Source organism: Ostrea edulis, chromosome 3 (genome assembly GCF_947568905.1).
Source record: "Ostrea edulis chromosome 3, xbOstEdul1.1, whole genome shotgun sequence".
Taxonomy (NCBI): Eukaryota; Metazoa; Mollusca; class Bivalvia; order Ostreida; family Ostreidae; genus Ostrea; species Ostrea edulis.
The window spans coordinates 18,610,604-18,636,911 of NC_079166.1; the positions used below are offsets into that span (position 1 = coordinate 18,610,604).

General features: G+C 35.1%; 2 protein-coding genes across 9 annotated transcripts in view; one reads left to right on the forward strand and one right to left on the reverse strand.

Annotated features, from left to right (window-relative positions):
- The first annotated feature begins 3,943 nt into the window (after positions 1–3,943).
- LOC125674609 (uncharacterized) lies at positions 3,944–6,598 on the forward strand. Of its 2 annotated transcripts, none has more exons than XM_048911827.2 (2): positions 3,944–4,059; positions 4,164–6,598. In XM_048911827.2, the coding sequence occupies exons 1-2, from the start codon at positions 3,974–3,976 to the stop codon at positions 6,175–6,177; spliced, it is 2,100 nt and encodes a 699-aa protein (XP_048767784.2). In that variant the 5' UTR covers positions 3,944–3,973; the 3' UTR covers positions 6,178–6,598. The 2 variants fall into 2 exon arrangements, with proteins under 2 accessions (XP_048767784.2, XP_056016241.1); XM_056160266.1 differs by having other exon boundaries at positions 3,947–4,059; positions 4,172–6,598.
- Positions 6,599–19,931: 13,333 nt separating this feature from the next.
- Positions 19,932–26,308, reverse strand: part of LOC125674608 (PR domain zinc finger protein 1-like) — a 37,038-nt gene continuing 30,661 nt past the window's right edge. For all 7 annotated transcript variants that reach the window (XM_048911824.2, XM_048911823.2, XM_048911825.2 and 4 more), the window contains one exon: positions 19,932–24,299. In XM_048911824.2, the coding sequence (XP_048767781.2) occupies positions 22,447–24,299 (1,853 nt within the window). In that variant the 3' untranslated portion in view covers positions 19,932–22,446. The remainder of the gene's footprint in view (positions 24,300–26,308) is intronic.

Sequence of the window (26,308 nt, forward strand, 5' to 3'; positions counted from 1 at the left end):
TAGTATGTCTTTGTCAACAACTTTGATTCAGAAAAAACATACAAGTTCTCGTTAGCAAACTTGACTATTAAAACACATGGTATTGTATGCTGTATTCGGCGTGTTTGTCGAGAGTCCTATTCACAAACTAAACAGTGTCCAGGTTAGAAGCTTATTTCAAACTCGAATAAACAGAGATTTTACAAGAAACATATATAAAAACTAGAAGCGTGTTTCAATTAAGAAAAAAAACTAGATGGAAAACGTAATATGGGGAAAAAAATGTGTTCGTGGGAGAGTCGAACCCGGTCGTATTAAAAATAGAAAACACCTTTACATATAAGAGTCGACTACCTCAACCACTGGACCACGCAGTAGACCATAGATTACTAAGGAAAATTAACTTACAGGTGAAGTTGAAAATAATACCAGTGAAGTCGTTTCGATTTTTTTTAAATTTACAAAAAAAATGCCCTAAAAATCATATAAATCGCTTATTGCTTGATTTAAACTCGAAATATTTTGGCTAATTTTGTCAATACACGTCTTTTAAACTTATTTTCAAAAATTATTGAATCAAGAGATACGTTCCAATTGGTTTTATCATATATTTGAATAAGTTAATTTTTTCGATTTTTCATGCAACACCTTTAGGGAAATTAACACGAGACGTGCAACACCTTCTTTACAAACTGTTTACTTAGCATTTGAAATTGAAGACCAAAACATCGTTGGGTTCTTTAGGGTATGTGTGTGTTTTTAAACAAAGCATGTGAAAAATGATAATCTGGAAACCAATATGTTTGTGTACAATCCAACATCTAAAGAATATTGATACTGGTAATGAAAATTGAGAGATAAAACAAGGCCACTTCTGTCAATAAATGTTGTACGTATCGTGTGTATTACAATATTCTCCGAAAACAACATCAGACACTGTTCCAGAACAACAAAAATAATGAAAGACAAGTTCTGCTGCCATTTTTACATCAGGCCATTGTACAGAGTTTCGATTCAATCCACTGCAAATCTTTAAGGTCTAAAACTTCTATTGCTCTCAAAAAACAGAATTATAATACATGTATATTAGATAAAGAGGAACATTGAAGCTTTTACACGAGAAGAAGAGATCTCTTGCTATGGACTCGGCATTTAAATACAATGACGTTTCATTTAAACATGTATTCATCATTTTTATTCTTATGTCAATTTGATATATCCCAGTGAACTCAAAGTAAAAGATACCACAGTCTTCCACGTATGTTTCATATTTGGATGTTTTCTTAAACATAGATTTTAATGGCAAACTAGCAACTCAACTTCAAGACAAACGAGGGGATTTCAGCTTCCCCATCGTCAACTCCCCATATGGTGTATCATCTGTGTACGGTGTTTATGACTCTCAATTGATTCGATACGCGAGAGCATGTGCTGTGTATGATACCAATTCTGAGATTGATTTGATACGACAGGGCATGTTCTGTATAAGATGAATTTCTACTACAGGCTACTGAAAAATACGTTGATGTTGCATGACTTTCAACATTATCGTTTAAAATTAGCATTTTGCAAATTCTACGATCGTTATAATGATCTTATTTGCAAAAACAACCTTTCGTTAGGTCGAATATTGTCATACCAACTATTAGATCGTTTTTCTCATATAATTCACGGTCTGATCAACATATCTCAGCCGAAATTAGACGTGAATGACCGGTCAGAAAGGGATGTTTACTCCTCCCAGATAGCTGATCCTACCTCTGGTGTTTGAGGGGGTCCATGTTTGCACTGATCTCGATTTTGTATTCCTTATATATGATTTACAAGATTGATCAATGTTTATATAAATGTTTCATTGGTTGGTATCTAGCTCTGTTTACGTAATGGTAGCAGTGGTGGACCAAGGATTTTATCATTTTTTTTCATAGTTTTCGTCACCGGGGGGGGGGGGGGAGGGGAGGGGAGATAGCCTGGGGTCTGGGGACTCAGGGTTTCGAGGCTGTTTAGGTTACTTTAATTGATTATTCTAGCTATACTTTATAAATATTAAAATCAATAAATAACCACCAATTATTCATTTTCGTTTATATTAATGCACTTGATTGTGTATAAAATGTCAAAGCTTAACACTTTTGCTATTGTTTTATTGATTTTTTTATTGGTCACAACGGGGGGGTGGGGGGGTTGAATCCGCGACTGTGCAGTACTGTCAATATGTTAACTTTGAATTTTTCAGCTCATGTAATCAGAAGCAAAAGAAAGACTACAAAATCTTTTCTTAAAATTACGAAGGATATACAATATTTCAAGGCTTTAAATATTTACATTTAACACAAATTGATAAACAAGAGGCCCATGGGTCACATCCCTCACCTGAGTCACCTTGGCCCTGCTGTTGTGATTTTTTATTAAATCTTTATTCCCATTAAAAATTTTGACCCCCATATTGTGGCCTCAACCTACCCCAAAGGATCACAGTATAACTGATAATGAATTCAAATTACACATATAACACACTAACATTTGACTAACATGATCTAGCTGTTCTAAATAAGACATATAACACACTAACATTTGACTAACATGATCTAGCTTTTCTAGATAAGACATATAACACACTAACATTTGACTAACATGATCTAGCTGTTCTAGATAAGACATATAACACACTAACAATTGACTAACATGATCTAGCTGTTCTAAATAAGACATATAACACACTAACATTTGACTAACATGATCTAGCTGTTCTAGATAAGACATATAACACACTAACAATTGACTAACATGATCTAGCTGTTCTAGATAAGACATATAACACACTAACATTTGACTAACATGATCTAGCTGTTCTAAATAAGACATATAACACACTAACATTTGACTAACATGATCTAGCTGTTCTAGATAAGACATATAACACACTAACATTTGACTAACATGATCTAGCTGTTCTAGATAAGACATATAACACACTAACATTTGACTAATATGATCTAGCTGTTCTAAATAAGACATATAACACACTAACATTTGACTAACATGATCTAGCTGTTCTAGATAAGACATATAACACACTAACATTTGACTAACATGATCTAGCTGTTCTAAATAAGACATAACACACTAACATTTGACTAACATGATCTAGCTGTTCTAAATAAGACATATAACACACTAACATTTGACTAACATGATCTAGCTGTTCTAGATAAGACATATAACACACTAACATTTGACTAACATGATCTAGCTGTTCTAAATAAGACATATAACACACTAACATTTGACTAACATGATCTAGCTGTTCTAGATAAGACATATAACACACTAACATTTGACTAACATGATCTAGCTGTTCTAGATAAGACATATAACACACTAACATTTGACTAACATGATCTAGCTGTTCTAAATAAGACATATAACACACTAACATTTGACTAACATGATCTAGCTGTTCTAAATAAGACATATAACACACTAACATTTGACTAACATGATCTAGCTGTTCTAAATAAGACATATAACACACTAACATTTGACTAACATGATCTAGCTGTTCTAGATAAGACATATAACACACTAACATTTGACTAACATGATCTAGCTGTTCTAGATAAGACCAATGTCACACGGTCATACATAGATCGTGGTATATGATATGAAAGACAAACACATGTACCATAAGAAATTTATCTACAAAAACACAAAAGCTCTATCTTAAATATTTCAGGAGATATTGAATAGGTAAGATTTTTATTAAAAGTAGGTCAAACTTCCAAGTCAATGTCACATGGTCAACCACCAAATTATAACTGGAGATTGTTATATGAAAAACAAATGTCACATTGATCATTGATTGGTTCACAAACAGGAATAAAATTTAAATGAAATAAATCCCATGTAGAAGGAAAGCTATAATAGTCATATATCTGACAAGTGTAAGGAGAAAGTGGGCGGTAATCAGACTGTATGTTTAAATTCAAACAAAATGAAAGTAGATTTTGGGGAAATTCCCACCCGTAAATACCCACATCAATACCTAGCAATGGATTCCCCCAGTACAACATCCCAAATGTAAGTAACAAGTGAAATAAAACCAACCATAAATTTTAATTAACTCATTCTAATCAAAGCTTCCTTTTTTCTTTTTTTTTTTTACTATATTTCTATTTTGTCAGTGAAACAGGTATACAACATATGTCAGAGTCCGTGTTTGTGGGACTGTGTTGTACAGTGGGGACCTCACAACAGGTGGTGATGCGGAGAGATGTGGTAGGCATTAACGAGATGGTGAGGAATAAAGCAATAAAAAGTAGCCAGAACATGACACTGTTGAGTGGAAGTGACAGAGAAGGGTTCAGAATGAAGGGATCTGATATAGATTTTATGTATTGGTCTAACAACGACCGAGTGATCTGGGACTTATCTCAGAGACAGTTTTACAATGTACACAGACATTCCCTGATTCTTTCTGTCTCATCAGAAAGTCCACCCGGATTTACTTTACTTCAATTACTGACACCAAGAGCAGAGAGAGGCGTTATCTCAGCATTAGTCACAATAAATGGTGGACTTTACATATCTAGTACTAAATACAGAGAGATTACGTGTTCTAATGTAGTGCCTAACTCAACAGTGCATGGCCCATGCGGCAGTGGAGTTTTGGCAGGATTTCTAGAATACGACACTGCTTTCTGTTTTGCTTGTGACTTCTGGCCTCCGTCTGCCTCCTCATGGATAGACAGATGTCACACATGGCCCCAGCCACAAGTTGTCAGGGACATAGTCAGAAGTGGATGTCACTTTGTAGCAATAGGACACAAATTAGGAAATCATGAAAGCAATGAATGGAGAATTTCATTTTCTCAAGCAGAACAAAATCTTGTGTACTCAATGAACCACTGTCAATTCTTAACTTATGGTTTGCTGAAATTGTTCCTAAAAGAAGTCATTAACAATGGAGTAGGTGATGATGAAAAATTACTGTGTTCCTATCACATGAAGACAGCAGTTTTCTGGATGATTCAACAAAACAAAATACCTAACTGGTGTCCACAGAATCTCCTGAAATGTTTCTGGTACTGCTTTAAACTCATCCTTAAATGGGTGTATGAGGGAGTCTGTCCTAACTTCTTCATTCCAGAAAACAACATGTTTCTCAGTAATATCCACGGTGAAGCACAAAACAGATTATTTGTTAGACTGTATGGTTTTTATGAAAAAGGTTTAGCATCCCTGTTACACAGTCCTTCCCTCAGGTCCTATATTGTAAAAGTCCTTTATAACCCCAGACTCAGAATCTGTACAGAGGAACAGACTCTGGTGTCTGAGACCGAGTTTGATAGTGAAATGTTTAGTGAAATATTTCACAATAATTCACTACTCTCATCAGACCTCTACCCTATTATGAAGTACCTAAACACAGTAGAACAGTTGACATTCTCACCCCTTACACAATATCAAGTTGTCATGTTACAGGTACTTACAGCCTCCGTCCTTAACAGTGCTGCTTTTATATTACAAAACATGTACTGCAGCACCACTGAAAACAAGTTGATGTATATTGCTGACAGAATGTCCTGTCACATGTTGAAACTCACAGCCAAGTTTGGGTTTATTTCTGACAGGTTGTACATTGCAATGTATTATTACAAGACACTCAGATACACAGAAGCTTTGTCTGTGATAGAGATGACAAAGGTCAACTTAGCACAGTCATATGTGATGTATGACACGACAGTAGACGCAGAGAGGTATACCGAGGCTGTAGGGGGACAGTCCTGGTCTACAAAGTCAAGACATGCTGTAGCACGGGATATCAAATTAGAAAACAATATCATTTATATCAATGAATTAATGACAGAGCAGGGCGTTTCCTTACAGAACCGTATAGGAAAAATGTATATCCCACCCCTAGTTGTGTTACACATGATGGAGTTCTTGTGTTACAGACATATTGACACAGTGAGAGCACAAACAGCTCTTAATGATCTACAGGTCCTAGTTCACCATGATCAGGGGGTGTATGTAGGTGTGCTCTTAAGAGACATATCATGGCATATCCTGGGTATCTGTCAACAGATCTCAGGAAACCTTCAGGCTGCTCGATACTCCTACCAACAATCACTCAGACAATTTCCATTCCATGAAATACAAAGTGCTACACTAATGAGAATACATGAACTCGGATAAGGACAGTGTTGTAAATTTAAATAGTTCATGCTCCTTTAATCAATGTAATTAATTGTGAACAATATATCATAAGTGAATTAAGGATGGATTCCTCTCATATTTATTGGACGCATTGAAATGTAATATTTTGTATGCATATAATATATTTCAAAACATGTACTTTCTTTTCACTTCAAACCATTCGAGTGTTGAGGTTCTTGATTTTGAGTGTAGATCGATTCAAAGTCATGTTTTGTTTATTGCATTATGTATGTTGCTGTCCTAGAAGGGACTAACACTCCCATGGGCACACTAAGCCTAGGTCATTACATAGTAGCTAGGAGGAACAGTTTTTGTGGACTAAAGCATATTCCCACTTCCTAAAACACTTGTTTGTACACAAATTTGAAATTATAGATAGAAATAAATATGTGTTGTAGTACTTGTTGTGTTTGAATGAAATGTAAAGTATGTTACTGCTGTTTTGTACGGAAGCCGATAAATGCCACGGTATAGAATTAATATTCATTTTAACTGGCGGCCGCCACTTATTATCTGGCAGTCGCCACTTACTAATGATTTTTCGATTGTGCTGTTAATTTACAAAGTTATATAAATTTTTACGATATCAAATGTCGACAGATTCGCGCAAGAGCAAATCTTCATGTGTACTTAATATACCAACGTATTAGGCACGTAGAACCACGGGGCTGACCTTCCACGTTTGTGGCAACGTTCAATTTCTGTTATTTTCAAATGCAAACTAAGTCATTTTCAGGTGTGAAATACGATTAATTGGCAGATTGGCCCCCACCCCACTCTTTTGGTGGTAGTAATCAATGGTAAAAATGTAATAATGAATGAACTGATAAATTGAAGGACGAACGGAGCCCCCTCCCTCCAATTTAGGAGTATGAAGTATGGACAAAAGAGAATTTTTTAGGTTCCTTTTCTGCTTGTCAACAATTGTAGAAGACAATTTCTGCCTCGCCTCTCCCTACACTTTGAAAAACGATGATCCGTGTTTGTGTACATTTCTAAATCTTTCCAAAATAATCACTCAGCAATATGAATTAAATTGTTTTTTTAAACTGGCAGCCGCCACGTATAAATCAAGTGGCGGTTGCCAGTAAAATGAATATTAATTCTATAACCTGGCACCTATCGACTTCCGTACCATCCTTTTCTTTAGAGCAGTTATCTCGCGTTGAACGAACATCTAATCTCAATGCTCTCCAGCAATGAAGATAATCTCATGATAAATCCTATAAAGAAGACAGAATCAAGTGAAGGGCAAATATTGACACCTGGATATACCAGAGGTGGGATCCGGTGCCTGAGGGGAAGGGGTGGTAATTTTACCCCTGCTTGGGCAACCGACACCAAATCTACAATGGCAGGAACTTTACATTCATCGGTTGGTGATTAGTTGCTGAAGTCACTTCTGTATTTATTCAGAATCATTATTAGGGGGTATATAACGAATATATATCAACCTAGTAAATTATAAAGTAAGGTAATAGTTTATATTAAGGGTATACACCGAACATATAAACCTGATATATTATAAAGTGTAAGGAATAAATGTTTGGATTGTTTTGTATTAAGAAATCATGGGAGTAATTATTCCACGCTTCCATATTATCTATCTATATAATAAACAAACTAAACATAGATAGATAGATATTCGTATCTATCTATCTACACACACACACACACACACACACACACACACACACACACACATATATATATATATATATATATATATATATATATATATATACATTTTCTTAAATAGTTGCGTATTCTACTTTCAATTCCATCGGAATTTCCGGTCGTTGAAATAGACGTACTATATCTATCAAAATTCATGCGCACATTGTTCACAACTGCTACGCGTTCATGTTGATGGTTGTACAATGTATATTATTTAACGTTCCGCTTGAGAATTTTTCAGTCATATGGAAACGTCACCACTGTCGGTGAAGGGCTGCAAAATGTAGGTTTATGCCCGGCGTTTACGGCTTCTGAGCAGGGAGGGATCTTTATCGTGTCACGCCTGCTGCACTACTTTAAAGTGACTGGTTCACGTTTTTCGAAAGAAATGTTTTTTCATTTTTTATGTTAAAAATTAAAAATATAGCTCATTTAATGTTGACAACCAAAATTTGGACCTTCTGAATGCAAGGATAAGAGCAATACTTTAGCTATAATTCGGTATTATGTAAACAAAGACTCGAGTCTTTTTATGTAAACAAGCAAACCAGTGAAAAGTTAATTTTGTAATTTAAAGCATCTTCATTTTGTACAATTACAAATTTTAACTTTTAAATGACGCTTTTTACCTGAAGTATACTTGAGATGTGATATAGAATAGAATATGATTTATTTCCAAATTAGGGCACTCTCGGGCATACAGTATACATGATTGTTAACATTTCAATGTGCAATGACGATAAAAAGAAAAACAAAACAAGAGTAAAATCTGCACTATTAGTATGAGCAATGTTCATACATGAGACGTTTGAACATGATAATACTTATTTGCATTATATGTAAGTACCACCGTGTATCCTAATGCAAAACAGTCAGAAATACACATAGGGGAATATATATATATATATATATATATATAAAAGCACTGAAAAGGCCACGACACTGTTGGTTATTTAAAACTCAAATTTTCGACGCAACCCGCGTCTTTATCAAGAGACATAAATTACATAAACAAATAACACACAAAAACGACAAGTATCGATAAACTACATTGGTGAGAAGAGTGATACACTATTGTACTGAGTGATAAAAATGGTGGTGGTTACGTTGTAAAGCGTGTTTACTGACTATGGTTTAGAGAGTTTGTACCATGGTCGGGTCGGGATGAAAATAAAATTATTCTTGAAAAATTACAGAAATCAGAAAAATTTAGAGGGAAATCTTACAAAACAATGTGATTATGGAATAAAATGGTGGGAAGATAATGATATGGAGTGATTAAGTTCAAAACAATATTAGGTAGTCCGTACCATTGATGATTCGGATATGGTGAACAGCGAAAAATAATGATTGCCAGAAGAACACGATTAAACAACAAACAAAGTCAATCAAAGGACACTGATCTAGCATTAAAATCAACAATCGAATAGGTGAATGGGAGAGAAGTCTAAGGAAAAAGATTCAATAATATTTTTATTTTTCAAGGTAATATATTTTTCAAGGTCAGACAAATTGAAGCCGCATTCTAGAAATTCTGATATCCCAACATAAAGAGCTATGCGAATCCGAATTTATGTTGATTTAGAATAATGTTTTACCATAGTTTAGAGGTCTTAAGATGATATATTAATAAAATACTAGTCTTCAAGGTCAATACATTTTTTCCTTTATTATCATCCCCCCTTTTTTTATTTTAAAATTTTAAAAATGAGAGAGAGAGAGAGAGAGAGAGAGAGAGAGAGAGAGAGAGAGAAAGAGCTATAAAATTTCATAATTGTAATGATTTCTTACGATGTTCTAACATAATTAGGAAGTATTGAAGGTCAAACAACAATCGCAATCCTGGGAATCCTCGCTATGGCTAAACAGGGAACTCAAGGTTAAATAAAGGAACTCAAGGTCAGAGCCTTGAAACCGGGGAAACGAATTGTATTTATATTAATCAAACAAAATAAGATATCTTATCGGGTTCACCATATCCGAATCATCAATGGTACGGACTACCTAATATTGTTTTGAACTTAATCACTCCATATCATTATCTTCCCACCATTTTATTCCATAATCACATTGTTTTGTAAGATTTCCCTCTAAATTTTTCTGATTTCTGTAATTTTTCAAGAATAATTTTATTTTCATCCCGACCCGACCATGGTACAAACTCTCTAAACCATAGTCAGTAAAGGTGGCAGGGGACAGTTTCTTTGGTTTTGAAACATGTGGATAGGGGGTATACACCAAAGTCAGATTATGACAGACTAATGAAAAATCATATTTCCCTTTTATGTCAATACTTGTATTTCATATTAGTGTAGTTAATAAATTATGACCCTAAATTACATGTAATCTATAAATACTGGTGCTGGTGCACAAAACATGCTCTGAGCAGGTTCCCCTTTTTTGCTTTGATTTTCCCTCATTTGGGCTAATCCGCACCACCCCCACACCATCACAGTACCAAACATGGGGATTTAGACACTGTGCACAATCAAGAACCCTATCTGCCCTTCTCAAAAATCTACCTCTCATATGGGGCCATCCACCTTCCCTCACAGCTACAGACCTTTTGCTAGACCCTGCATGTTTTCACCGGAATTTCTTCAGCAACTGACCACGTGTCTTAGTTTCGTATTTGCACCCATCTATATGCTAGGAATCATGGTGACACCTACATGTTGTATATCAACATTTTTACTAAGCACTCAGCTACATTTGACATGCATCCTAAAATTATTGTATACATTTTTACACATGTAATATCACTTCAAATACAGGGCAATTCCATTTTTTGAAAAAGTTGACCGGGCCTATAGTGCGAAACTGTCCCCTGCTACCTTTAAGAATTCTGACATCTCATGTCATTGACGTCAACTCCCATTTTTGACAAATCTGACTTATTCTGAGTGAAACTACACCAATACATCATGTCGACCGCCCTAAATGTGTACGCAATAAAATTATTTAAAAACCCTACATTTCTGTGTATGATGTTGTCATTTTAGAGTGATGAGAGTGTTCGAGTAAGATCCCTGTGCCTAACAAATAATATTACAAGTATATTGTATCTATGGTAAAAGTGACCTTATATGTGGTGCTACATGCTGAACATGTAATCATGAGAACCTGTGTAGAAAATGATGGATTAGAGAGAGATAAAGGGACATAACTGCTCTTAAAATCAAGAAAATTTCCAACTTCACTGTCTACTTCTTTACATACTGTATATGTATAGACCTGAAATATGCTCTAATTAAGTAAACAACTCCCCAACAAGATTTTGAATACCTGTTCTCTTCTTACATTCTATTCTATGCCATCCTAATAGTGAAAACTAAAGATTCATGCAATTCAGTCAAATGTCAAAGGGGAGGTGGCTTGTTTACAAGTACCACCCATAAATGAGAAAATGGTGTTAACTGTGTTTTTTGTGTACAATATGTCTCTAAAATGACTTATTTCTCTATCTGCAAGTATTTTTTCATAAATATGTATCATGGTGCTGAGAAGAAATGTGATCAACTGTACCTGAGACCTGTCAATCAGTACAATTTGTTAATTACATGTAGAACATGTAAAACTACATGTAATCTATGTAAAAAGAATACACAGTATATGAAGTACCCCAAATAACATTATTTTAACCACTAAGCTTATTTACATGTACTTACATGTCACTATGATACTTGACCAGATTCTGGTTTTCCATAGTACTAAAGCATAGCTTACCCCCCTTGACTCTGTTGTCTACCATTGTGACACTAATGTGATACATCTATTGAAATAAGGGGTTGTATTACATATCTAATACATTTATCTTGATAATATTAATGAAATTGACTGAATTCCATGGGTTTCAAAAAATGCCATTCTCTTAAAGGTGGCAGGGGACAGTTTCTTTGGTTTTGAAACATGTGGATAGGGGGTATACACCAAAGTCAGATTATGACAGACTAATGAAAAATCATATTTCCCTTTTATGTCAATACTTGTATTTCATATTAGTGTAGTTAATAAATTATGACCCTAAATTACATGTAATCTATAAATACTGGTGCTGGTGCACAAAACATGCTCTGAGCAGGTTCCCCTTTTTTGCTTTGATTTTCCCTCATTTGGGCTAATCCGCACCACCCCCACACCATCACAGTACCAAACATGGGGATTTAGACACTGTGCACAATCAAGAACCCTATCTGCCCTTCTCAAAAATCTACCTCTCATATGGGGCCATCCACCTTCCCTCACAGCTACAGACCTTTTGCTAGACCCTGCATGTTTTCACCGGAATTTCTTCAGCAACTGACCACGTGTCTTAGTTTCGTATTTGCACCCATCTATATGCTAGGAATCATGGTGACACCTACATGTTGTATATCAACATTTTTACTAAGCACTCAGCTACATTTGACATGCATCCTAAAATTATTGTATACATTTTTACACATGTAATATCACTTCAAATACAGGGCAATTCCATTTTTTGAAAAAGTTGACCGGGCCTATAGTGCGAAACTGTCCCCTGCTACCAAACACGATTTACAACGTAACCACCACCATTTTTATCACTCAGTACAATAGTGTATCACTCTTCTCACCAATGTAGTTTATCGATACTTGTCGTTTTTGTGTGTTATTTGTTTATGTAATTTATGTCTCTTGATAAAGACGCGGGTTGCGTCGAAAATTTGAGTTTTAAATAACCAACAGTGTCGTGGCCTTTTCAGTGCTTTTATAAATTTCTTTACTGGCCTTGTATCTTCTCAGATCCGACACTTTAAGAAAGTAGGGTGTTGTTGGGTTTTTGTGCTTTTATATATATATATATATATATATATATATAGATGTCTTTATATATACATGTACATAACAACTCTACATGTAATAATAGTAAAGGTAGTAAAGTACATATGATTAACTCCACTGTAATGCAAAAGATACCACGGGACGGTGCATTGGTACTAGATCAACATGTCATGTTTATAATGAGTGCATATGTGCAATATGGTTTCATATATATATATATATATAATAAGCTTGGATCAGATTAAGATTCTTTTATTTCCTTAAGCTATACAGCTCATCGGTTATAAATACAAAATATTTACAGATATATACAAATAAGACAGTAGAGGGTTAGTAGACATACAGATACAATTTTGAGGATATAAAATCAATGCATTTCAGCATACATATAACAATACACGTGAATAATATGTCGTAGCAAGTACAGGATTCATAAGTTACATGAAGATCAAAACTTTGTAGCCTGTTGTAGGAACTTTCCTAAATTACTGAGTTCTTTTGTCTTATTTACACCAAGAAGTGTTACTAATTTAAAGACACTAGGTTTCTTGTAATAAATTTTTTTGATATATTTAATTCTTAAACCGTTATAAAAAGGACATTTTAAAATAAAATGAAATTTGTCTTCTAACTCATTTAGGTTACAAAATGTACAAATCCTATTATTTCTTGAAATATTTTTATGCCTGCCCTTCTCAATGTTCAAAGAGTGTGAAGACGTCCGAAATTTTGTTATATATTTCTTTCCACTGGGATCAATCGATTTTTTTAAGATAGAACTGTAAACAAAAATCAATACCCATGTGTTTTGAAAACTTCGTAAACAATAACACACCTCAATCTTTGTTTTCAAAACAAATAATAAACTCTCTATAATGAACTTCTGTCTTCATAAATAACCTTTTTTTATGAAACCTTCTAAACATATTAGACTGTATATTTTGATCATTTAAAGTGAAAAACAAATTTGGGAGGAAATCGTAAATCAGTCCCTTTAAAGGAACTATTTTTACTCTATATCGGATTATATATATATATATATATATATATATATATATATATATATATACATATATATATATATATATATATATACATATATATATATATATATATATATATACATATATATATATATATATATATATTAAAAATATCGCAAAAGCCGATTGAATTTTTTTAAGGATCGCCCCATTCAGTCACCTCTTACGACAACAAGCAAGGGGTACTGAGGACCTACTCTAACCGGATCCCCACGGAATATTGCGTTCATAAGGAAATGACTAATTAGTAAAGATAGTGAAGGCAAAATCATTGAAGAGAGAGTAAAATAAATTCAGATGAGACCACAAAAATCGAAGCTCCCTATCAAGAGAGAGAGAGAGAGAGAGAGAGAGAGAGAACATGTATGCAATATTCTATATACTCCTGAAAAAGTAACGGAACTGTTCGGGTATGCTCAATTAGCTTTTGTGATATTTTTAATTCATGTATTTATATCACAAATCCGATTGAGTATACCCGAGTAATTCCTTTACTTCTTCAGGAAGATTACACTCGTGAAGTAGTAAAGAAACTAGTCGAGTACACGCAATAGGTTTTATGATAATTTATTATATTACTGTTCATGTAGATTTTTCTATATTTATTTCTCAATTGATTTTCTATTTAGTTATGCCATGTTGAATGAATATCTTGATTGTTTGTATTGTACAAAAACAATGGTGGCATGAAGTGATGTGTTCATGAATATATCTCTCCTATATAGTTATGGTTTGTAATTGTACCTGTGCATATCAAATCTCGTGTCTGGAAAGTTTTCTTACACATTGAAGCCATTTCGTCATTTTACTACCATGTTTTTTGGTGTTTTTTTTTTAAATTCTTTCTATTGTTTTATCATTTTCTTTATAGCTCTTTCAGGACTTTTATTAGTATATTATCAATGATTATTAGCACAAACATTGTACAGGCATAGAAACTATAGGTAATTTTGCGCTTTATAAATGAATAAAATAATAATAAGATTATCAATAACAAAACATCATTAAATGTAAATATTCTGTGATAAGAAGTCCATATCCTAAACGAGACCTAAGATAATTCAGGATTCAATTGTTTAGATAAAAACATAAAAATTCATAGGTGCAAAAATTGTGGGCAACTTCAAACACCCATAACTCTACAATTTCATACACCCCCTAACCTTACACCTTCATACACCCCCTAACCTTACACCTTCATACACCCCCTAACATTACAACTTCAAACATCCATAACCTTACAACTTCATACACTCCCTAACCTTACGACTTCATACACCCTCCTAACCTTACAACTTCATACACCCCCTAACCTTACAACTTCATACACCCCTAACCTTACACCTTCATACACCCCTAGCCTTACAACTTCAAACATCCATAACCTTACAACTTCATACACTCCCTAACCTTACGACTTCATACACCCCCTAACCTTACAACTTCATACACCCTCCTAACCTTACAACTTCATACACCTCCTAACCTTACAACTTCATACACCCCCTAACCTTACAACTTCATACACCCCTTAACCTTACAACTTCATACACCCCCTAACCTTACAACTTCATACACCCCTAACCTTACACCTTCATACACCCCTAGCCTTACAACTTCAAACATCCATAACCTTACAACTTCATACACTCCCTAACCTTACGACTTCATACACCCTCCTAACCTTACAACTTCATACACCCCCTAACCTTACAACTTCATACACCCCTTAACCTTACAACTTCATACACCCCTAACCTTACACCTTCATACACCCCTAGCCTTACAACTTCAAACATCCATAACCTTACAACTTCATACACTCCCTAACCTTACGACTTCATACACCCTCCTAACCTTACAACTTCATACACCCCCTAACCTTACGACTTCATACACCCTCCTAACCTTACAACTTCATACACCCCCTAACCTTACAACTTCATACACCCCTAACCTTACAACTTCAAACACCCTCTAACCTTACAACTTCACACACCCCCTAACCTTACATCTTCATACACCCCTTAACCTTACAACTTCATACACCCCTTAACCTTACGACTTCATACACCCCCTAACCTTACAACTTTATACACCCCTAACCTTACACCTTCATACACCCCTAACCTTACAACTTCAAACATCCATAACCTTACAACTTTATACACCCCCTAACCTTACACCTTCATACACCCCCTAACCTTACGACTTCATACACCCCCTAACCTTACAACTTTATACACCCCTAACCTTACACCTTCATACACCCTTAACCTTACGACTTCAAACATCCATAACCTTACAACTTTATACACCCCTAACCTTACACCTTCATACACCCCCTAACCTTACAACTTCATACACCCCTAACCTTACACCTTCATACACCCCCTAACCTTACAACTTCATACACCCCTAGCCTTACACCTTCATACACCCCTAACCTTACAACTTCATACACCCTCCTAACCTTACAACTTCATACACCCCCTAACCTTACAACTTCATATACCCCCTAACCTTACAACTTCACACTCCCCCTAACCTTACACCTTCATACACCCCTAACCTTACACCTTCATACACCCCTAACCTTACAACTTCAAACATCCATAACCTTACAACTTCATACACCCCTAACCTTACAACTTTATACACCCCTCTAACCTTACAACTTCAAACACCCCTAACCTTACAACTTTATACACCCCCCTAACCTTACAACTTTATACACCCCCTAACCTTACAACTTCACACTCCCCCTAACCTTACAACTTCATACACCCCCTAACCTTACAACTTCATACACCCTCCTAACCTTACAACTTCATACACCCCCTAACCTTACAACTTCATACCCCCCCCCCCCCTAACATTACAACTTCATACCCCCCCCCCCCTAACCTTACAACTTCATATCCCCCCCTAACCATAGAACTTCAAATACCCCCTGAACCCAAAGATCACGGTTACTAGTCCTTATAGAGTGACGATGAACTTTGAGGGATTTATCCGATATTGTGGATAGAACTGCACTTTGTAAGGTGTCCCCCCCCCCCTATTTATCCCCATTTTTAGAATTTCTGATCCCTTTTTGTGGTTATACCCTATATGACTTGAACAATTTTAAATATGCGTTCTATAAGGAAGCTTGTCTCTTCTGGTCTAGCGGAATATTTTTAAAAGAAGCCACTATGATTTTACTATTTCTTTATCATTTCTCCTTTGAGAGAGGTGTGACCCTTCATTTGAAGAATTTTGAATCCCCTTTACCAAAGGATGTTATATGGGAAGGTTGGTTGAAATTAACCCTATGATTCTGGAAAAAATAAATAAAAAATGTGTAAAGTTTACGGACAGATGATAGGTGATCAGAAAAACTCTCATTCGCTATTAGCAAGCCAACAATAATCATGCATTTTGCAGTGTGAATACGTTTGTATATTTAGTTTTGTTTTAGTGCTAGTGTCTTTGCATATCTTTAGTCATCTTATGTAAACCTTTTCTTTTGTCCTGAAGAGGAAGCTATAAAGACTGACTGAAAAAAAAAACAAGTTTTGACTCTCATTGACAAAATACGCTTTTTAACACTCCGTGCAACACTCCATAATTTCAATATGCAGAATTTCTGGGTTGTTTTTTTTATTTTTATTTTTTAAAATATATTATCATTTCCTCGGCCTTTGTAGCTAGTTTGCATTTGTTTCTGTTTTTTATATCATTCATATAGTGTTCACTTCTATGTAATTATTCTAACGTCCTAAAAAAAAAAAGGGACAAGTCCGAAAAAAAAAAATTCATATTGTTCGTGTCGTTGATAATTTTTTAGTACTTTCTATATCCCTTTTAATTTGACCTCGTATTTATAATCAGATCACTTTGAACATGGAGTGTTGTTCTAATAAAATAAAATATATATAAACTCTAAACACTTTGTAGAAATATTTCGACCGTGTTACCGGTCTTCTTCAGTCCTGTTTCAGTCGTCGAAGACCGGTAACACCGTCGAAATATTTCTACCATGTGTTTAGAGTTTGTTTTTTTTTTTTTTTATTTTACTTCGAAAAAAAGAGACTATATATATATATATATATATATATATATATATATATATATATTTATATTTATATAAAAATGATCACATAATAATCAATGACCAGTTCTTGCTGGTACTTTCGCCTTACGGCTCTTCAGGCAGTATAATGATCACCGTTCGTGTGTCCGCAAACTTTACACATTTCACCCCAAAATCATAGGACTAATTTCAAACTGCCTAAAGAGCAGTAAGGCGAAAATACTAGCAAGAACTGATCGTTGATTATTATGTGATAATTTTGAATTTTATTCTTTTGAAATATTTAATAACTGTGCCGATTTCTTCATTCATTTTTGACGTTATATATATATATATATATATATATATATATATATTGACGTTATATACTCCTTGCGTTCATCGTGATATACACTATGTACACCCGGGTACGGTGGAATTGATTCTGTCGTAGTATCAGAAAGATTTATCAGCGCCGTGACACCATTGTCTCTGTAAGGGGAACATGATCCGGATACAATAGTGAAACTGTGTCGTATCGAGGTCTCAAGTGGAAAAATGGACGATTTTTTCCCATGTTGAGGAAGCGTCAGTGGTAGAGAACAATGCTCGCGAGGAAAAGCTCTCATTCCCAGCGTTTGTTCCGGGTCAGGCTTTGCTTTTCGAGGGGTCATGCAATCGCAAGTTGTCGTGATTCTAACCCGGTTAAAGCAAGACTATCAGTAACCACGAGGAGCGAACGATATCCGAATACCACCCCGAAAAGTCAAACACGTGTTTTTAGTTATGGCGACTGTCGTCTGCAGTTTTTGAGCCGAGTGAAAATACTGAAAATAAATACTGTTGAAAAATTCACTTGCATACGAATCGGATAAGCCTTAGCGACTGTCGTCTTGGTATACATAAAAGATTTTGATAACTATCGTATCAAGAAAATGTTGTATAAACGTATGCAATCTCTGTCGTTTTCTTGAGAACAATATTTTCGCAATTTATAGGTTTATCAATCTGCAAGCGCTTGTAGTCGCTCTCGGCTTCTGTATGACCTCAGCCTGCGTACCTAAGCGGAAGCAATCACCTTAAGCGTTTTTACAACCAAAAGTGATGCAATTTCCTATTCACAAAGAACAAAGACATGCAGGGCATGTTTGGGTGCATTTGACGTTCTCTTGTCACCATCAATACAAGACACTGGAGCAAGGTCAATTTTACTGGGTAGAAGGCGATGAAATGTGTATTTTTTTCTGATTTCGATGATATTTCAGTATCCTTATCGTAGAGAAGATTAAATTCACCCTCCATATCCCTTTTTATGCAGTGTTGGTCTTTTGTTCTGACTGCCAAAACTTTTTACAACATTGAAATGGGCTTAAATCACGTGACCAATAGGAACAATTTCACTGGCGACTTGTATGATTATGAACCTAATACTTTCATCAGTTTATGAATCAGAATATGCTAAATGGTCAGGTGACAATGATGTCTTTGTTATAACATGCATTTTAATTGCAATTGAAACTGGCGATTGCTATCTTCAACAGACACCCCTCGCCCTCCGCGTCCTCTACAACAAAACTTTTGCTAGACTCCGATGTCCTTGAACAACCCTCCCCTGAAAATTTGAATAAAATAAAACAATGTTCATAAACTGGTTTTTCCAGCGAGTTATATAGTTTTCATATTTTGTGCACCATAAACTGTTGCTATTTTGCTATATTTATACATTCCCATTGTTTTTACTTTCGATATCTTTACCAATTGAAAATGATAGCCATTTCCTCATGAATGTATAATATTGTGCGTATGAATCTTGATAGATATAAAACGAAGATTTTAAAGGCGGAGAACATTCCGACACAAATGAAAGTAAAATGTTCAAAAAAATAAATTAAATTTTTGAAAATGTACATGAGGGTATGAACAGCAGCGCTTCACGCCAGCATACAATGTACTTCACAGTTCGCGCGCTTCATGGAGTGCGCTGGTGTCAAGAATACGAGTATTTTCAAAATTGAAAATTTATTTTTTAAATAATATTTTGAATATTTCACACTTCTGCGTCCCCCGAGCTCTTGGATACCGGTATTCAATTCCTGCTCAGTTTCTTTACCCGTCATATTTACAAAATAAAATAAATAACAAAATTCAAACAGTTTTCAATTCATATAATTTATTTTTTCAATATTATCCAAACATAAACAAGTTAGACTTCAATCATTACACTGGTATATATATATATATATAAAACAAATCTTCAAACACTTGATATAATCAACTGTGAAAATGTAACAAATGCTTATTTCTCAAAATAAAAAAAAAGAGAAGGATTCGCGTATTTTAAAAGCAAAAGGGTATAAATGCATTAATTGACCAAGTGTTTGCCGTGGCATTGTATTACCCGGTACATGGGAAGCACCTAGCCATCGTTTTATCCAAAAGGTGAGCTATTTGTAAAGTCATTGAGGATGATTTTTATCAACACATTCTATTTAAGAACAATTTCTCTTTTTGCTCCGAAACACCTATCATTAGATCTGAATATTGGGGTTTTCTGTTTCGGAGCTTTAAACAAGCCCCTCGTAAATATCCTCCTAATTGATAAATATTGACACACATTTCAACAGAAAACGAAACATTTCCGTTGGAACCGTTGACAGAAAAACTTTCACAATCAATTTTCGTCATTGAGCTACGTTAACAGGGCGCTATCTATGCTTGTCAATTTCAACTGCCAATTTGCGTTTGAGATTTAATCGGCGATGCTACATGCAAATAACGTAAGAGCTGTTCAATGTGCTTTTTTTATTTGCTGGTTGATTTTACTAAATCATTTGTTATTTAGACCTGCTAGGTGATGCGTTGACTGCGAAGTTTGCCACACTAATGGGGGCCACATTAAAGAACAATAGCGCGAACTCTCTAGATAAAGATTTTCACTAATTTCAATCTAATGTCATACTGTTAATTCCTAGCATGGCCGCAGAGGGAAATTTACATAGAAATCTTATAATTCATCAGAGAAAAAAGTCAAAGGGAAATGATGGCTGTCTAGCGATTTTTTAAAATTACTTTGATTGTAGATTAGCAGATATGGCGGAGGTGATGCAGTAAGATGATTTCACGGTGCAGAATCCTAAATTGTCTCTTGGAATTTGTTAAGCAAACACAGAAGCAGATTTTGTATGTCATCTCTGTTAATTTGATGGAGAGCCTAAGACTATCCCAGCCCTATTAATTCCAATATCACTCATGATTTAGGCGATATGTCAGAGTGCCAAGGGACACCACTCTTACCAAGGGAGATAACCATGCCCATTGTTTTAGAAAATTCAAGAAAAAAGGGTATTATTTACCAATACATTATCTTATCTCTGTTAGAATCAGTGACGCTAGATTTTCTCTGAAGCCAAATGCCATTTCAATCTGAACTATTGTTGTTAAATTTATAGCTCACTAGAAGACTTTTCCCTATTGTAAACAATGAAACAATGGATTAACATTATGATCTCCATTAAAGGACTAAAATAGATAAATAGATTGTCTCCCATTGAAAGCATAATATAAAAGGTTTCATCTAATGATAGTATTTCATTAGATGTAATGTTGTTTTTTCTTCTTCATAGAGGACCTTTTAAATTAACTATATATTTGTTATGTGCTATCTCTACAATTTTCAACAAATTCAGAATATCCAACAAGCTGGTTAAGCATGTCATCAAAAATGCTCTTTTAGATTAAATGTTTAAAAATGAATATAAATGCAAGATAATTTTGAAGAATCAAGGGGGAAAATCCAAATTCAAACAATGATATTACAAGTACATAACACACATTGTATTAGGATAAAACACAGCAAAATGTTAGTTTCATCTCATAAAAAAATGCACTGCTGCCATTATAACTCTTTGTCATTTTCTTTTTTTGGTGAGATAATTGAAAATCATGTAAATGCTTGAGCATGGGCTATGACAAACATATGGAGGGGATGGTGCTCAGTTTTCCCTAAACATACCTTGCATGGAAGCAGTATTTTATACATTATGATACCAACATGCAGTAAAAATAATAAATAATTCAAAATTTGTACAAATGTACATACAGCTAAAAATTGTACAAAGAAAATCACAACTCAAGAGAAAAATAAATAATAAAAACAAAAATCATAACTCTGTTTAAATAGTACAAGTATGAGTCCTGGGTTTAGTAGTCATGGAAATATATAATCACTCACTTTCTGCTGGCAAAGTCCCCAAGAGACAAAAGGTTGTTTCTAGTCTCCTAATCTAATTGAAAATACATTGTATTTACATTCCCCAGTTCAGCAAAGAGAACCTTCGACATACATATACAGTGAAAACTGCATAATCTGACACCTGTGTATACAGTGAAAATTGCTTCATTTGACATCTGTGCAATTTGTTTCAAATTGGCCATTCTGACCCTTATTTTCATTCTCAATTTCATATTTTCTTTGGTTTTTTTTTACACTGTTTATCGCATTATACTGTGTATTCTGACACGAATCGTCTCCCAGTGCATGTCGGATCAGACAGGTTTCACTGTATATGTATTCTAACATCTATTATGCATGTAACATTTACACAATATAAGATTATGCAGAATATTATCAATCCTATCAAATGCTGCTTCACGACTAACCAGGCTATATTATGCTGAGACAGGTTCGGGGTTTAAAATGGGGGGTGGGGAGGACAATTTGGGGGGTGAGGGAGACAAGGTGTATTCTATAGGTTTCTCAAACATACTAGCACTGCTGTTTTCAGGGTCAGAGTATGAGGGGGAGGGGGGATTTTTCTCTCCCTCATCGTCACTACCATTGACACTGCTGCTACAACTGTTCAACCGTAGGTGGTTCATGTTTCCATTAGCACTGGGACTGGCATTGTTATTATTGAAAGAGTCTAAATGGCTCTGATTGGAGAGATCTTCCTCCAGTTCTTGGTCATACTTTTCGAATTTCTCACCATCCATGTTTTCATTGTATCCATCTTGGCGATCTTGACTGATGACATCATGATGAGTATTTTCTAACAGTGTGTTGTAGTCAATGTTTAGACCGGCTGGGATGCAGTTTCCGGTCTTCCAGTGAGTTTTCAGTCCACTAGCACTAATGTATTTACGATTGCATTGTGGGCACTCGTATGGGCGTTCATTTGTGTGTAGTCTTTTATGAAGCTTTAAATGGACGAATTGGGTGAATTTTGCGGGACAAAGTTTACAGTGAAATGGCTTTTCTCCTGAATGAAGGCGCATGTGAGTCTTGAGGTTGGACGTTGAGCTGAATCTTTTTCCACAGACGGTGCACTCGTGAGGTTTCTCACCCGTATGGACAAGATGGTGCTTTTGTAGATGAGCAAGCTGAGTGAATCCTTTCCCACAGGTCTGGCATACGAAGGGCCGCTCCCCGGTGTGGGTTCGGAGGTGTACTTTTAAATTTGACAACTGTCCAAAGGATTTGTAACAAACATTACACTCGTAATGCATTTTCCCATCCCTCTTTCTCAGTGGGTAGGGCAAACTCCTGTGTCCCCGAGACCCATGAACCCCCTCCATTCTTGGTTTGGTGAGGTTAAGGACTTGTTCTGGCTGAGGCATCATGGGACGTGGAGGAAATGGCATGGACACTTGCTGATTTCCCATCTGTTGGAAGGGGGGAGGAAACATCTGCCACGGCATGCCTGGGTAGGGACCGAATGGGTACATGGCTGGAATATAAGGCATGGAGGGAGTAGGAAAATACAAGGGGGGCCCTGACTGTGATGGCATTTTCGACATGTATTTGTTGTCTTCTGGACGATTCATGTACGGATTCAATGGCAAATTGTTTTTGTCCATCATGGGGTTTGGCTGCATGAACTTGTAGAAGAAGGGATTGAAAGGGTTGAATTGTTCTGGAATTGGTGCACGCTCTTTCACATCCTTGGGACTAGATTCTTCTGTTTTGATTTTGTGCTCGTGCGCAGGCGAGATCTGTGCTTTGATTTCTTTGGGTGTGTTAAAGTCTATGGAGGACATATCACCCTTCAGCATTTTATCAGGGATATCCTCCCCATTCTCCTTCATTTTCTTCATCAGAAGACTGTCGAACACAGTGCCTGATTTCCGGGGCGTACTGTGAGCCACCACAGGTTTCTGATGGAAAGCAGACGACATGGAGCGAACTTGGAAGGCAGAGATTGGGGACAGCCTCTCCGGCATGTAACTCAGGGGGGGAGACTTGGTCGGTGAGGGTATGATCTCAGAGTTCTCCGTTTTCTGTTTCTCCTCGCGACTTCTTTCCAAGTCTTCGCTGGAGGGGCTGCCGTCCCTCTTGTGGAGGCTGTAGTCAATGGCGTAACCATCGTCACGACTACTGTTGCTGCTCTCACTTTTGGACTCCTTGATTAGGTTTTCTGGACAGAATTTGGAATCCTCCAGGTCTGGTTTGAATGCATTATGGCAGATGGGGAGAGGGAGAAGAGGCTTGGGCATGGTGATCTGTCTCTCGATGTACTGCCGCCCTGGAAAAATGAAATCAATTAAATTCTATTTCAAATCTCTTCTCATAAGATTTAGAATTCATTATTTAAAAAGTGCACACAATTTTATAATTCAATAGCAAAACACTTTCACACTGATGGTAAATCAATAACTATAATCTGATAAAATATTTTTTGTTGTTGAAAATGCTTGGGAGGAAAAATTCAAATGGCATCCTGGAGTTCTATTTAGTTTTAACTATTATAAAAAATATATACGATCTATTGCTATACTTAATCAATTTTTTTTTTAATATTGTGAAGTTCTGTGACCTGTTAAACAATTTCATGTTCATTTTTCACACAGCAGCAGTTGTGTGACACTGAAGAAAGTGATTTAACAGGACAAACAGAAATATCAATAATTATTTCAAATCATATTTCTTCCATGACAGATCTGACATATTTATTCCTCGATTTGATTTCATTCAACTGTCAAATCGGACTCCCTACAGAAAAAAATGTGTTTTTAATTGAAAATTGTGAAAGGAAAATTGTGCCAATAGATTAATGCTTTAATGGTTTAAAACTTATAAAATGGTGAAAGTCATTACAGGTAAAATCTTTTGACAGTAATATGATCTGACTGCGAGATTTAGCAGGTATTTACAACACAATCACTTTCATTGATCTAAGTTTTCACACGACAGTCTTTTAAAAATCTTTGCTGTAAAGCTCAGGACATAAATGAACTGCTGAGAAAATCATCATTTACTCCAGCATTATTGTTGTATGATTCTCAACATTGTGAGAGGGGAAAAAAATCTGCCATCCCAAAAACTGAAGTAAAAGAAAATAAAACTACAGAGAAATCTTTAAACTAAAAACCCCAAGTCTTGAAGAACGATCAGCCCCTTGATCAATTGTTAAGGAAAAAATCAAATGAAGTGTTAAAAGGACTCAAATTAACAAAACAGTTATGATCTGATGTAAAAGTTGTTTATTTAATCGAATGATTAGCTCCCTGTAATTAATGGGCAACTCTTGACATCCTCAGTATTTGACCAATTCGATTGATTCGACACTTCAGTACAGAGAAAGTCATTTGCCTCGGTTACAATGGCATAAACGGAATACTTTGGAGTTCAAACAATGTGATAATTTTTCTGCACTCAGACGCAGAACATTCATCCTATAATTAGACACTGATTTAAGGAACTGCCAATTGTGAAAGAAACTCTTTTTGCTCTGCTAATTAGGAAGTCCAGAAGTAAAAAAAAAAAAAACCTTCGTGAATTAAACGCACTTACAAAAGAGGTTTCAGTTCACTTTGCTAGTGTTTCCTTAAGTGAGAATAAATTCATTCTCAATTTTTAATCTTATTTAAATTTCCTTTCATCCTTCTTTCTTCCATAAATAAATAAAAATGATAAATGGTGGCAGATGCATCATATAAACAATTTTCTTTCAATAATCATTGAACTGATGATAATAAAATTTCACACTAATTAAAGAGAAGTATGTATGTGTACCTAAAGATAAAGTGTTAATGATAAACTGTAATATTAGTGTTAATTTATAGGAATTCTTCATTATCCTGCTACTCAATATAAAACTTTTATAATATAATGAACGTCTATTTCTTTGTATTATAGGGAAATAAAACATATTTCTTTCATAGTATCATGAATGAATAATTAAATACAATGAGAAATTGGAAATGGGAGGCATTTTCTGCATTTAAAGAAATTGCATGGTTTCGTTAATTATGGTAATAAATATACCATATTACCATTGTTTTTATACACCAATAACATAAAATAAACATTAATTCCTTGGATATTGAAATTGAAACTAGATTGCAATTCAGCTTTGAAAAATAGGATTGCATATAAAATCCTCTATTAATATTCTGTAAAATGAATAATGTTTGCCCCTTTCAAACAACTTCACTAAACCAAAATGCTTTAAGTAGTTTACAAATGATTTATATGCATTATCAATGTAACTGATAGGCTAATTTTCTACATGATAGCAAAATTTTCTTTCAA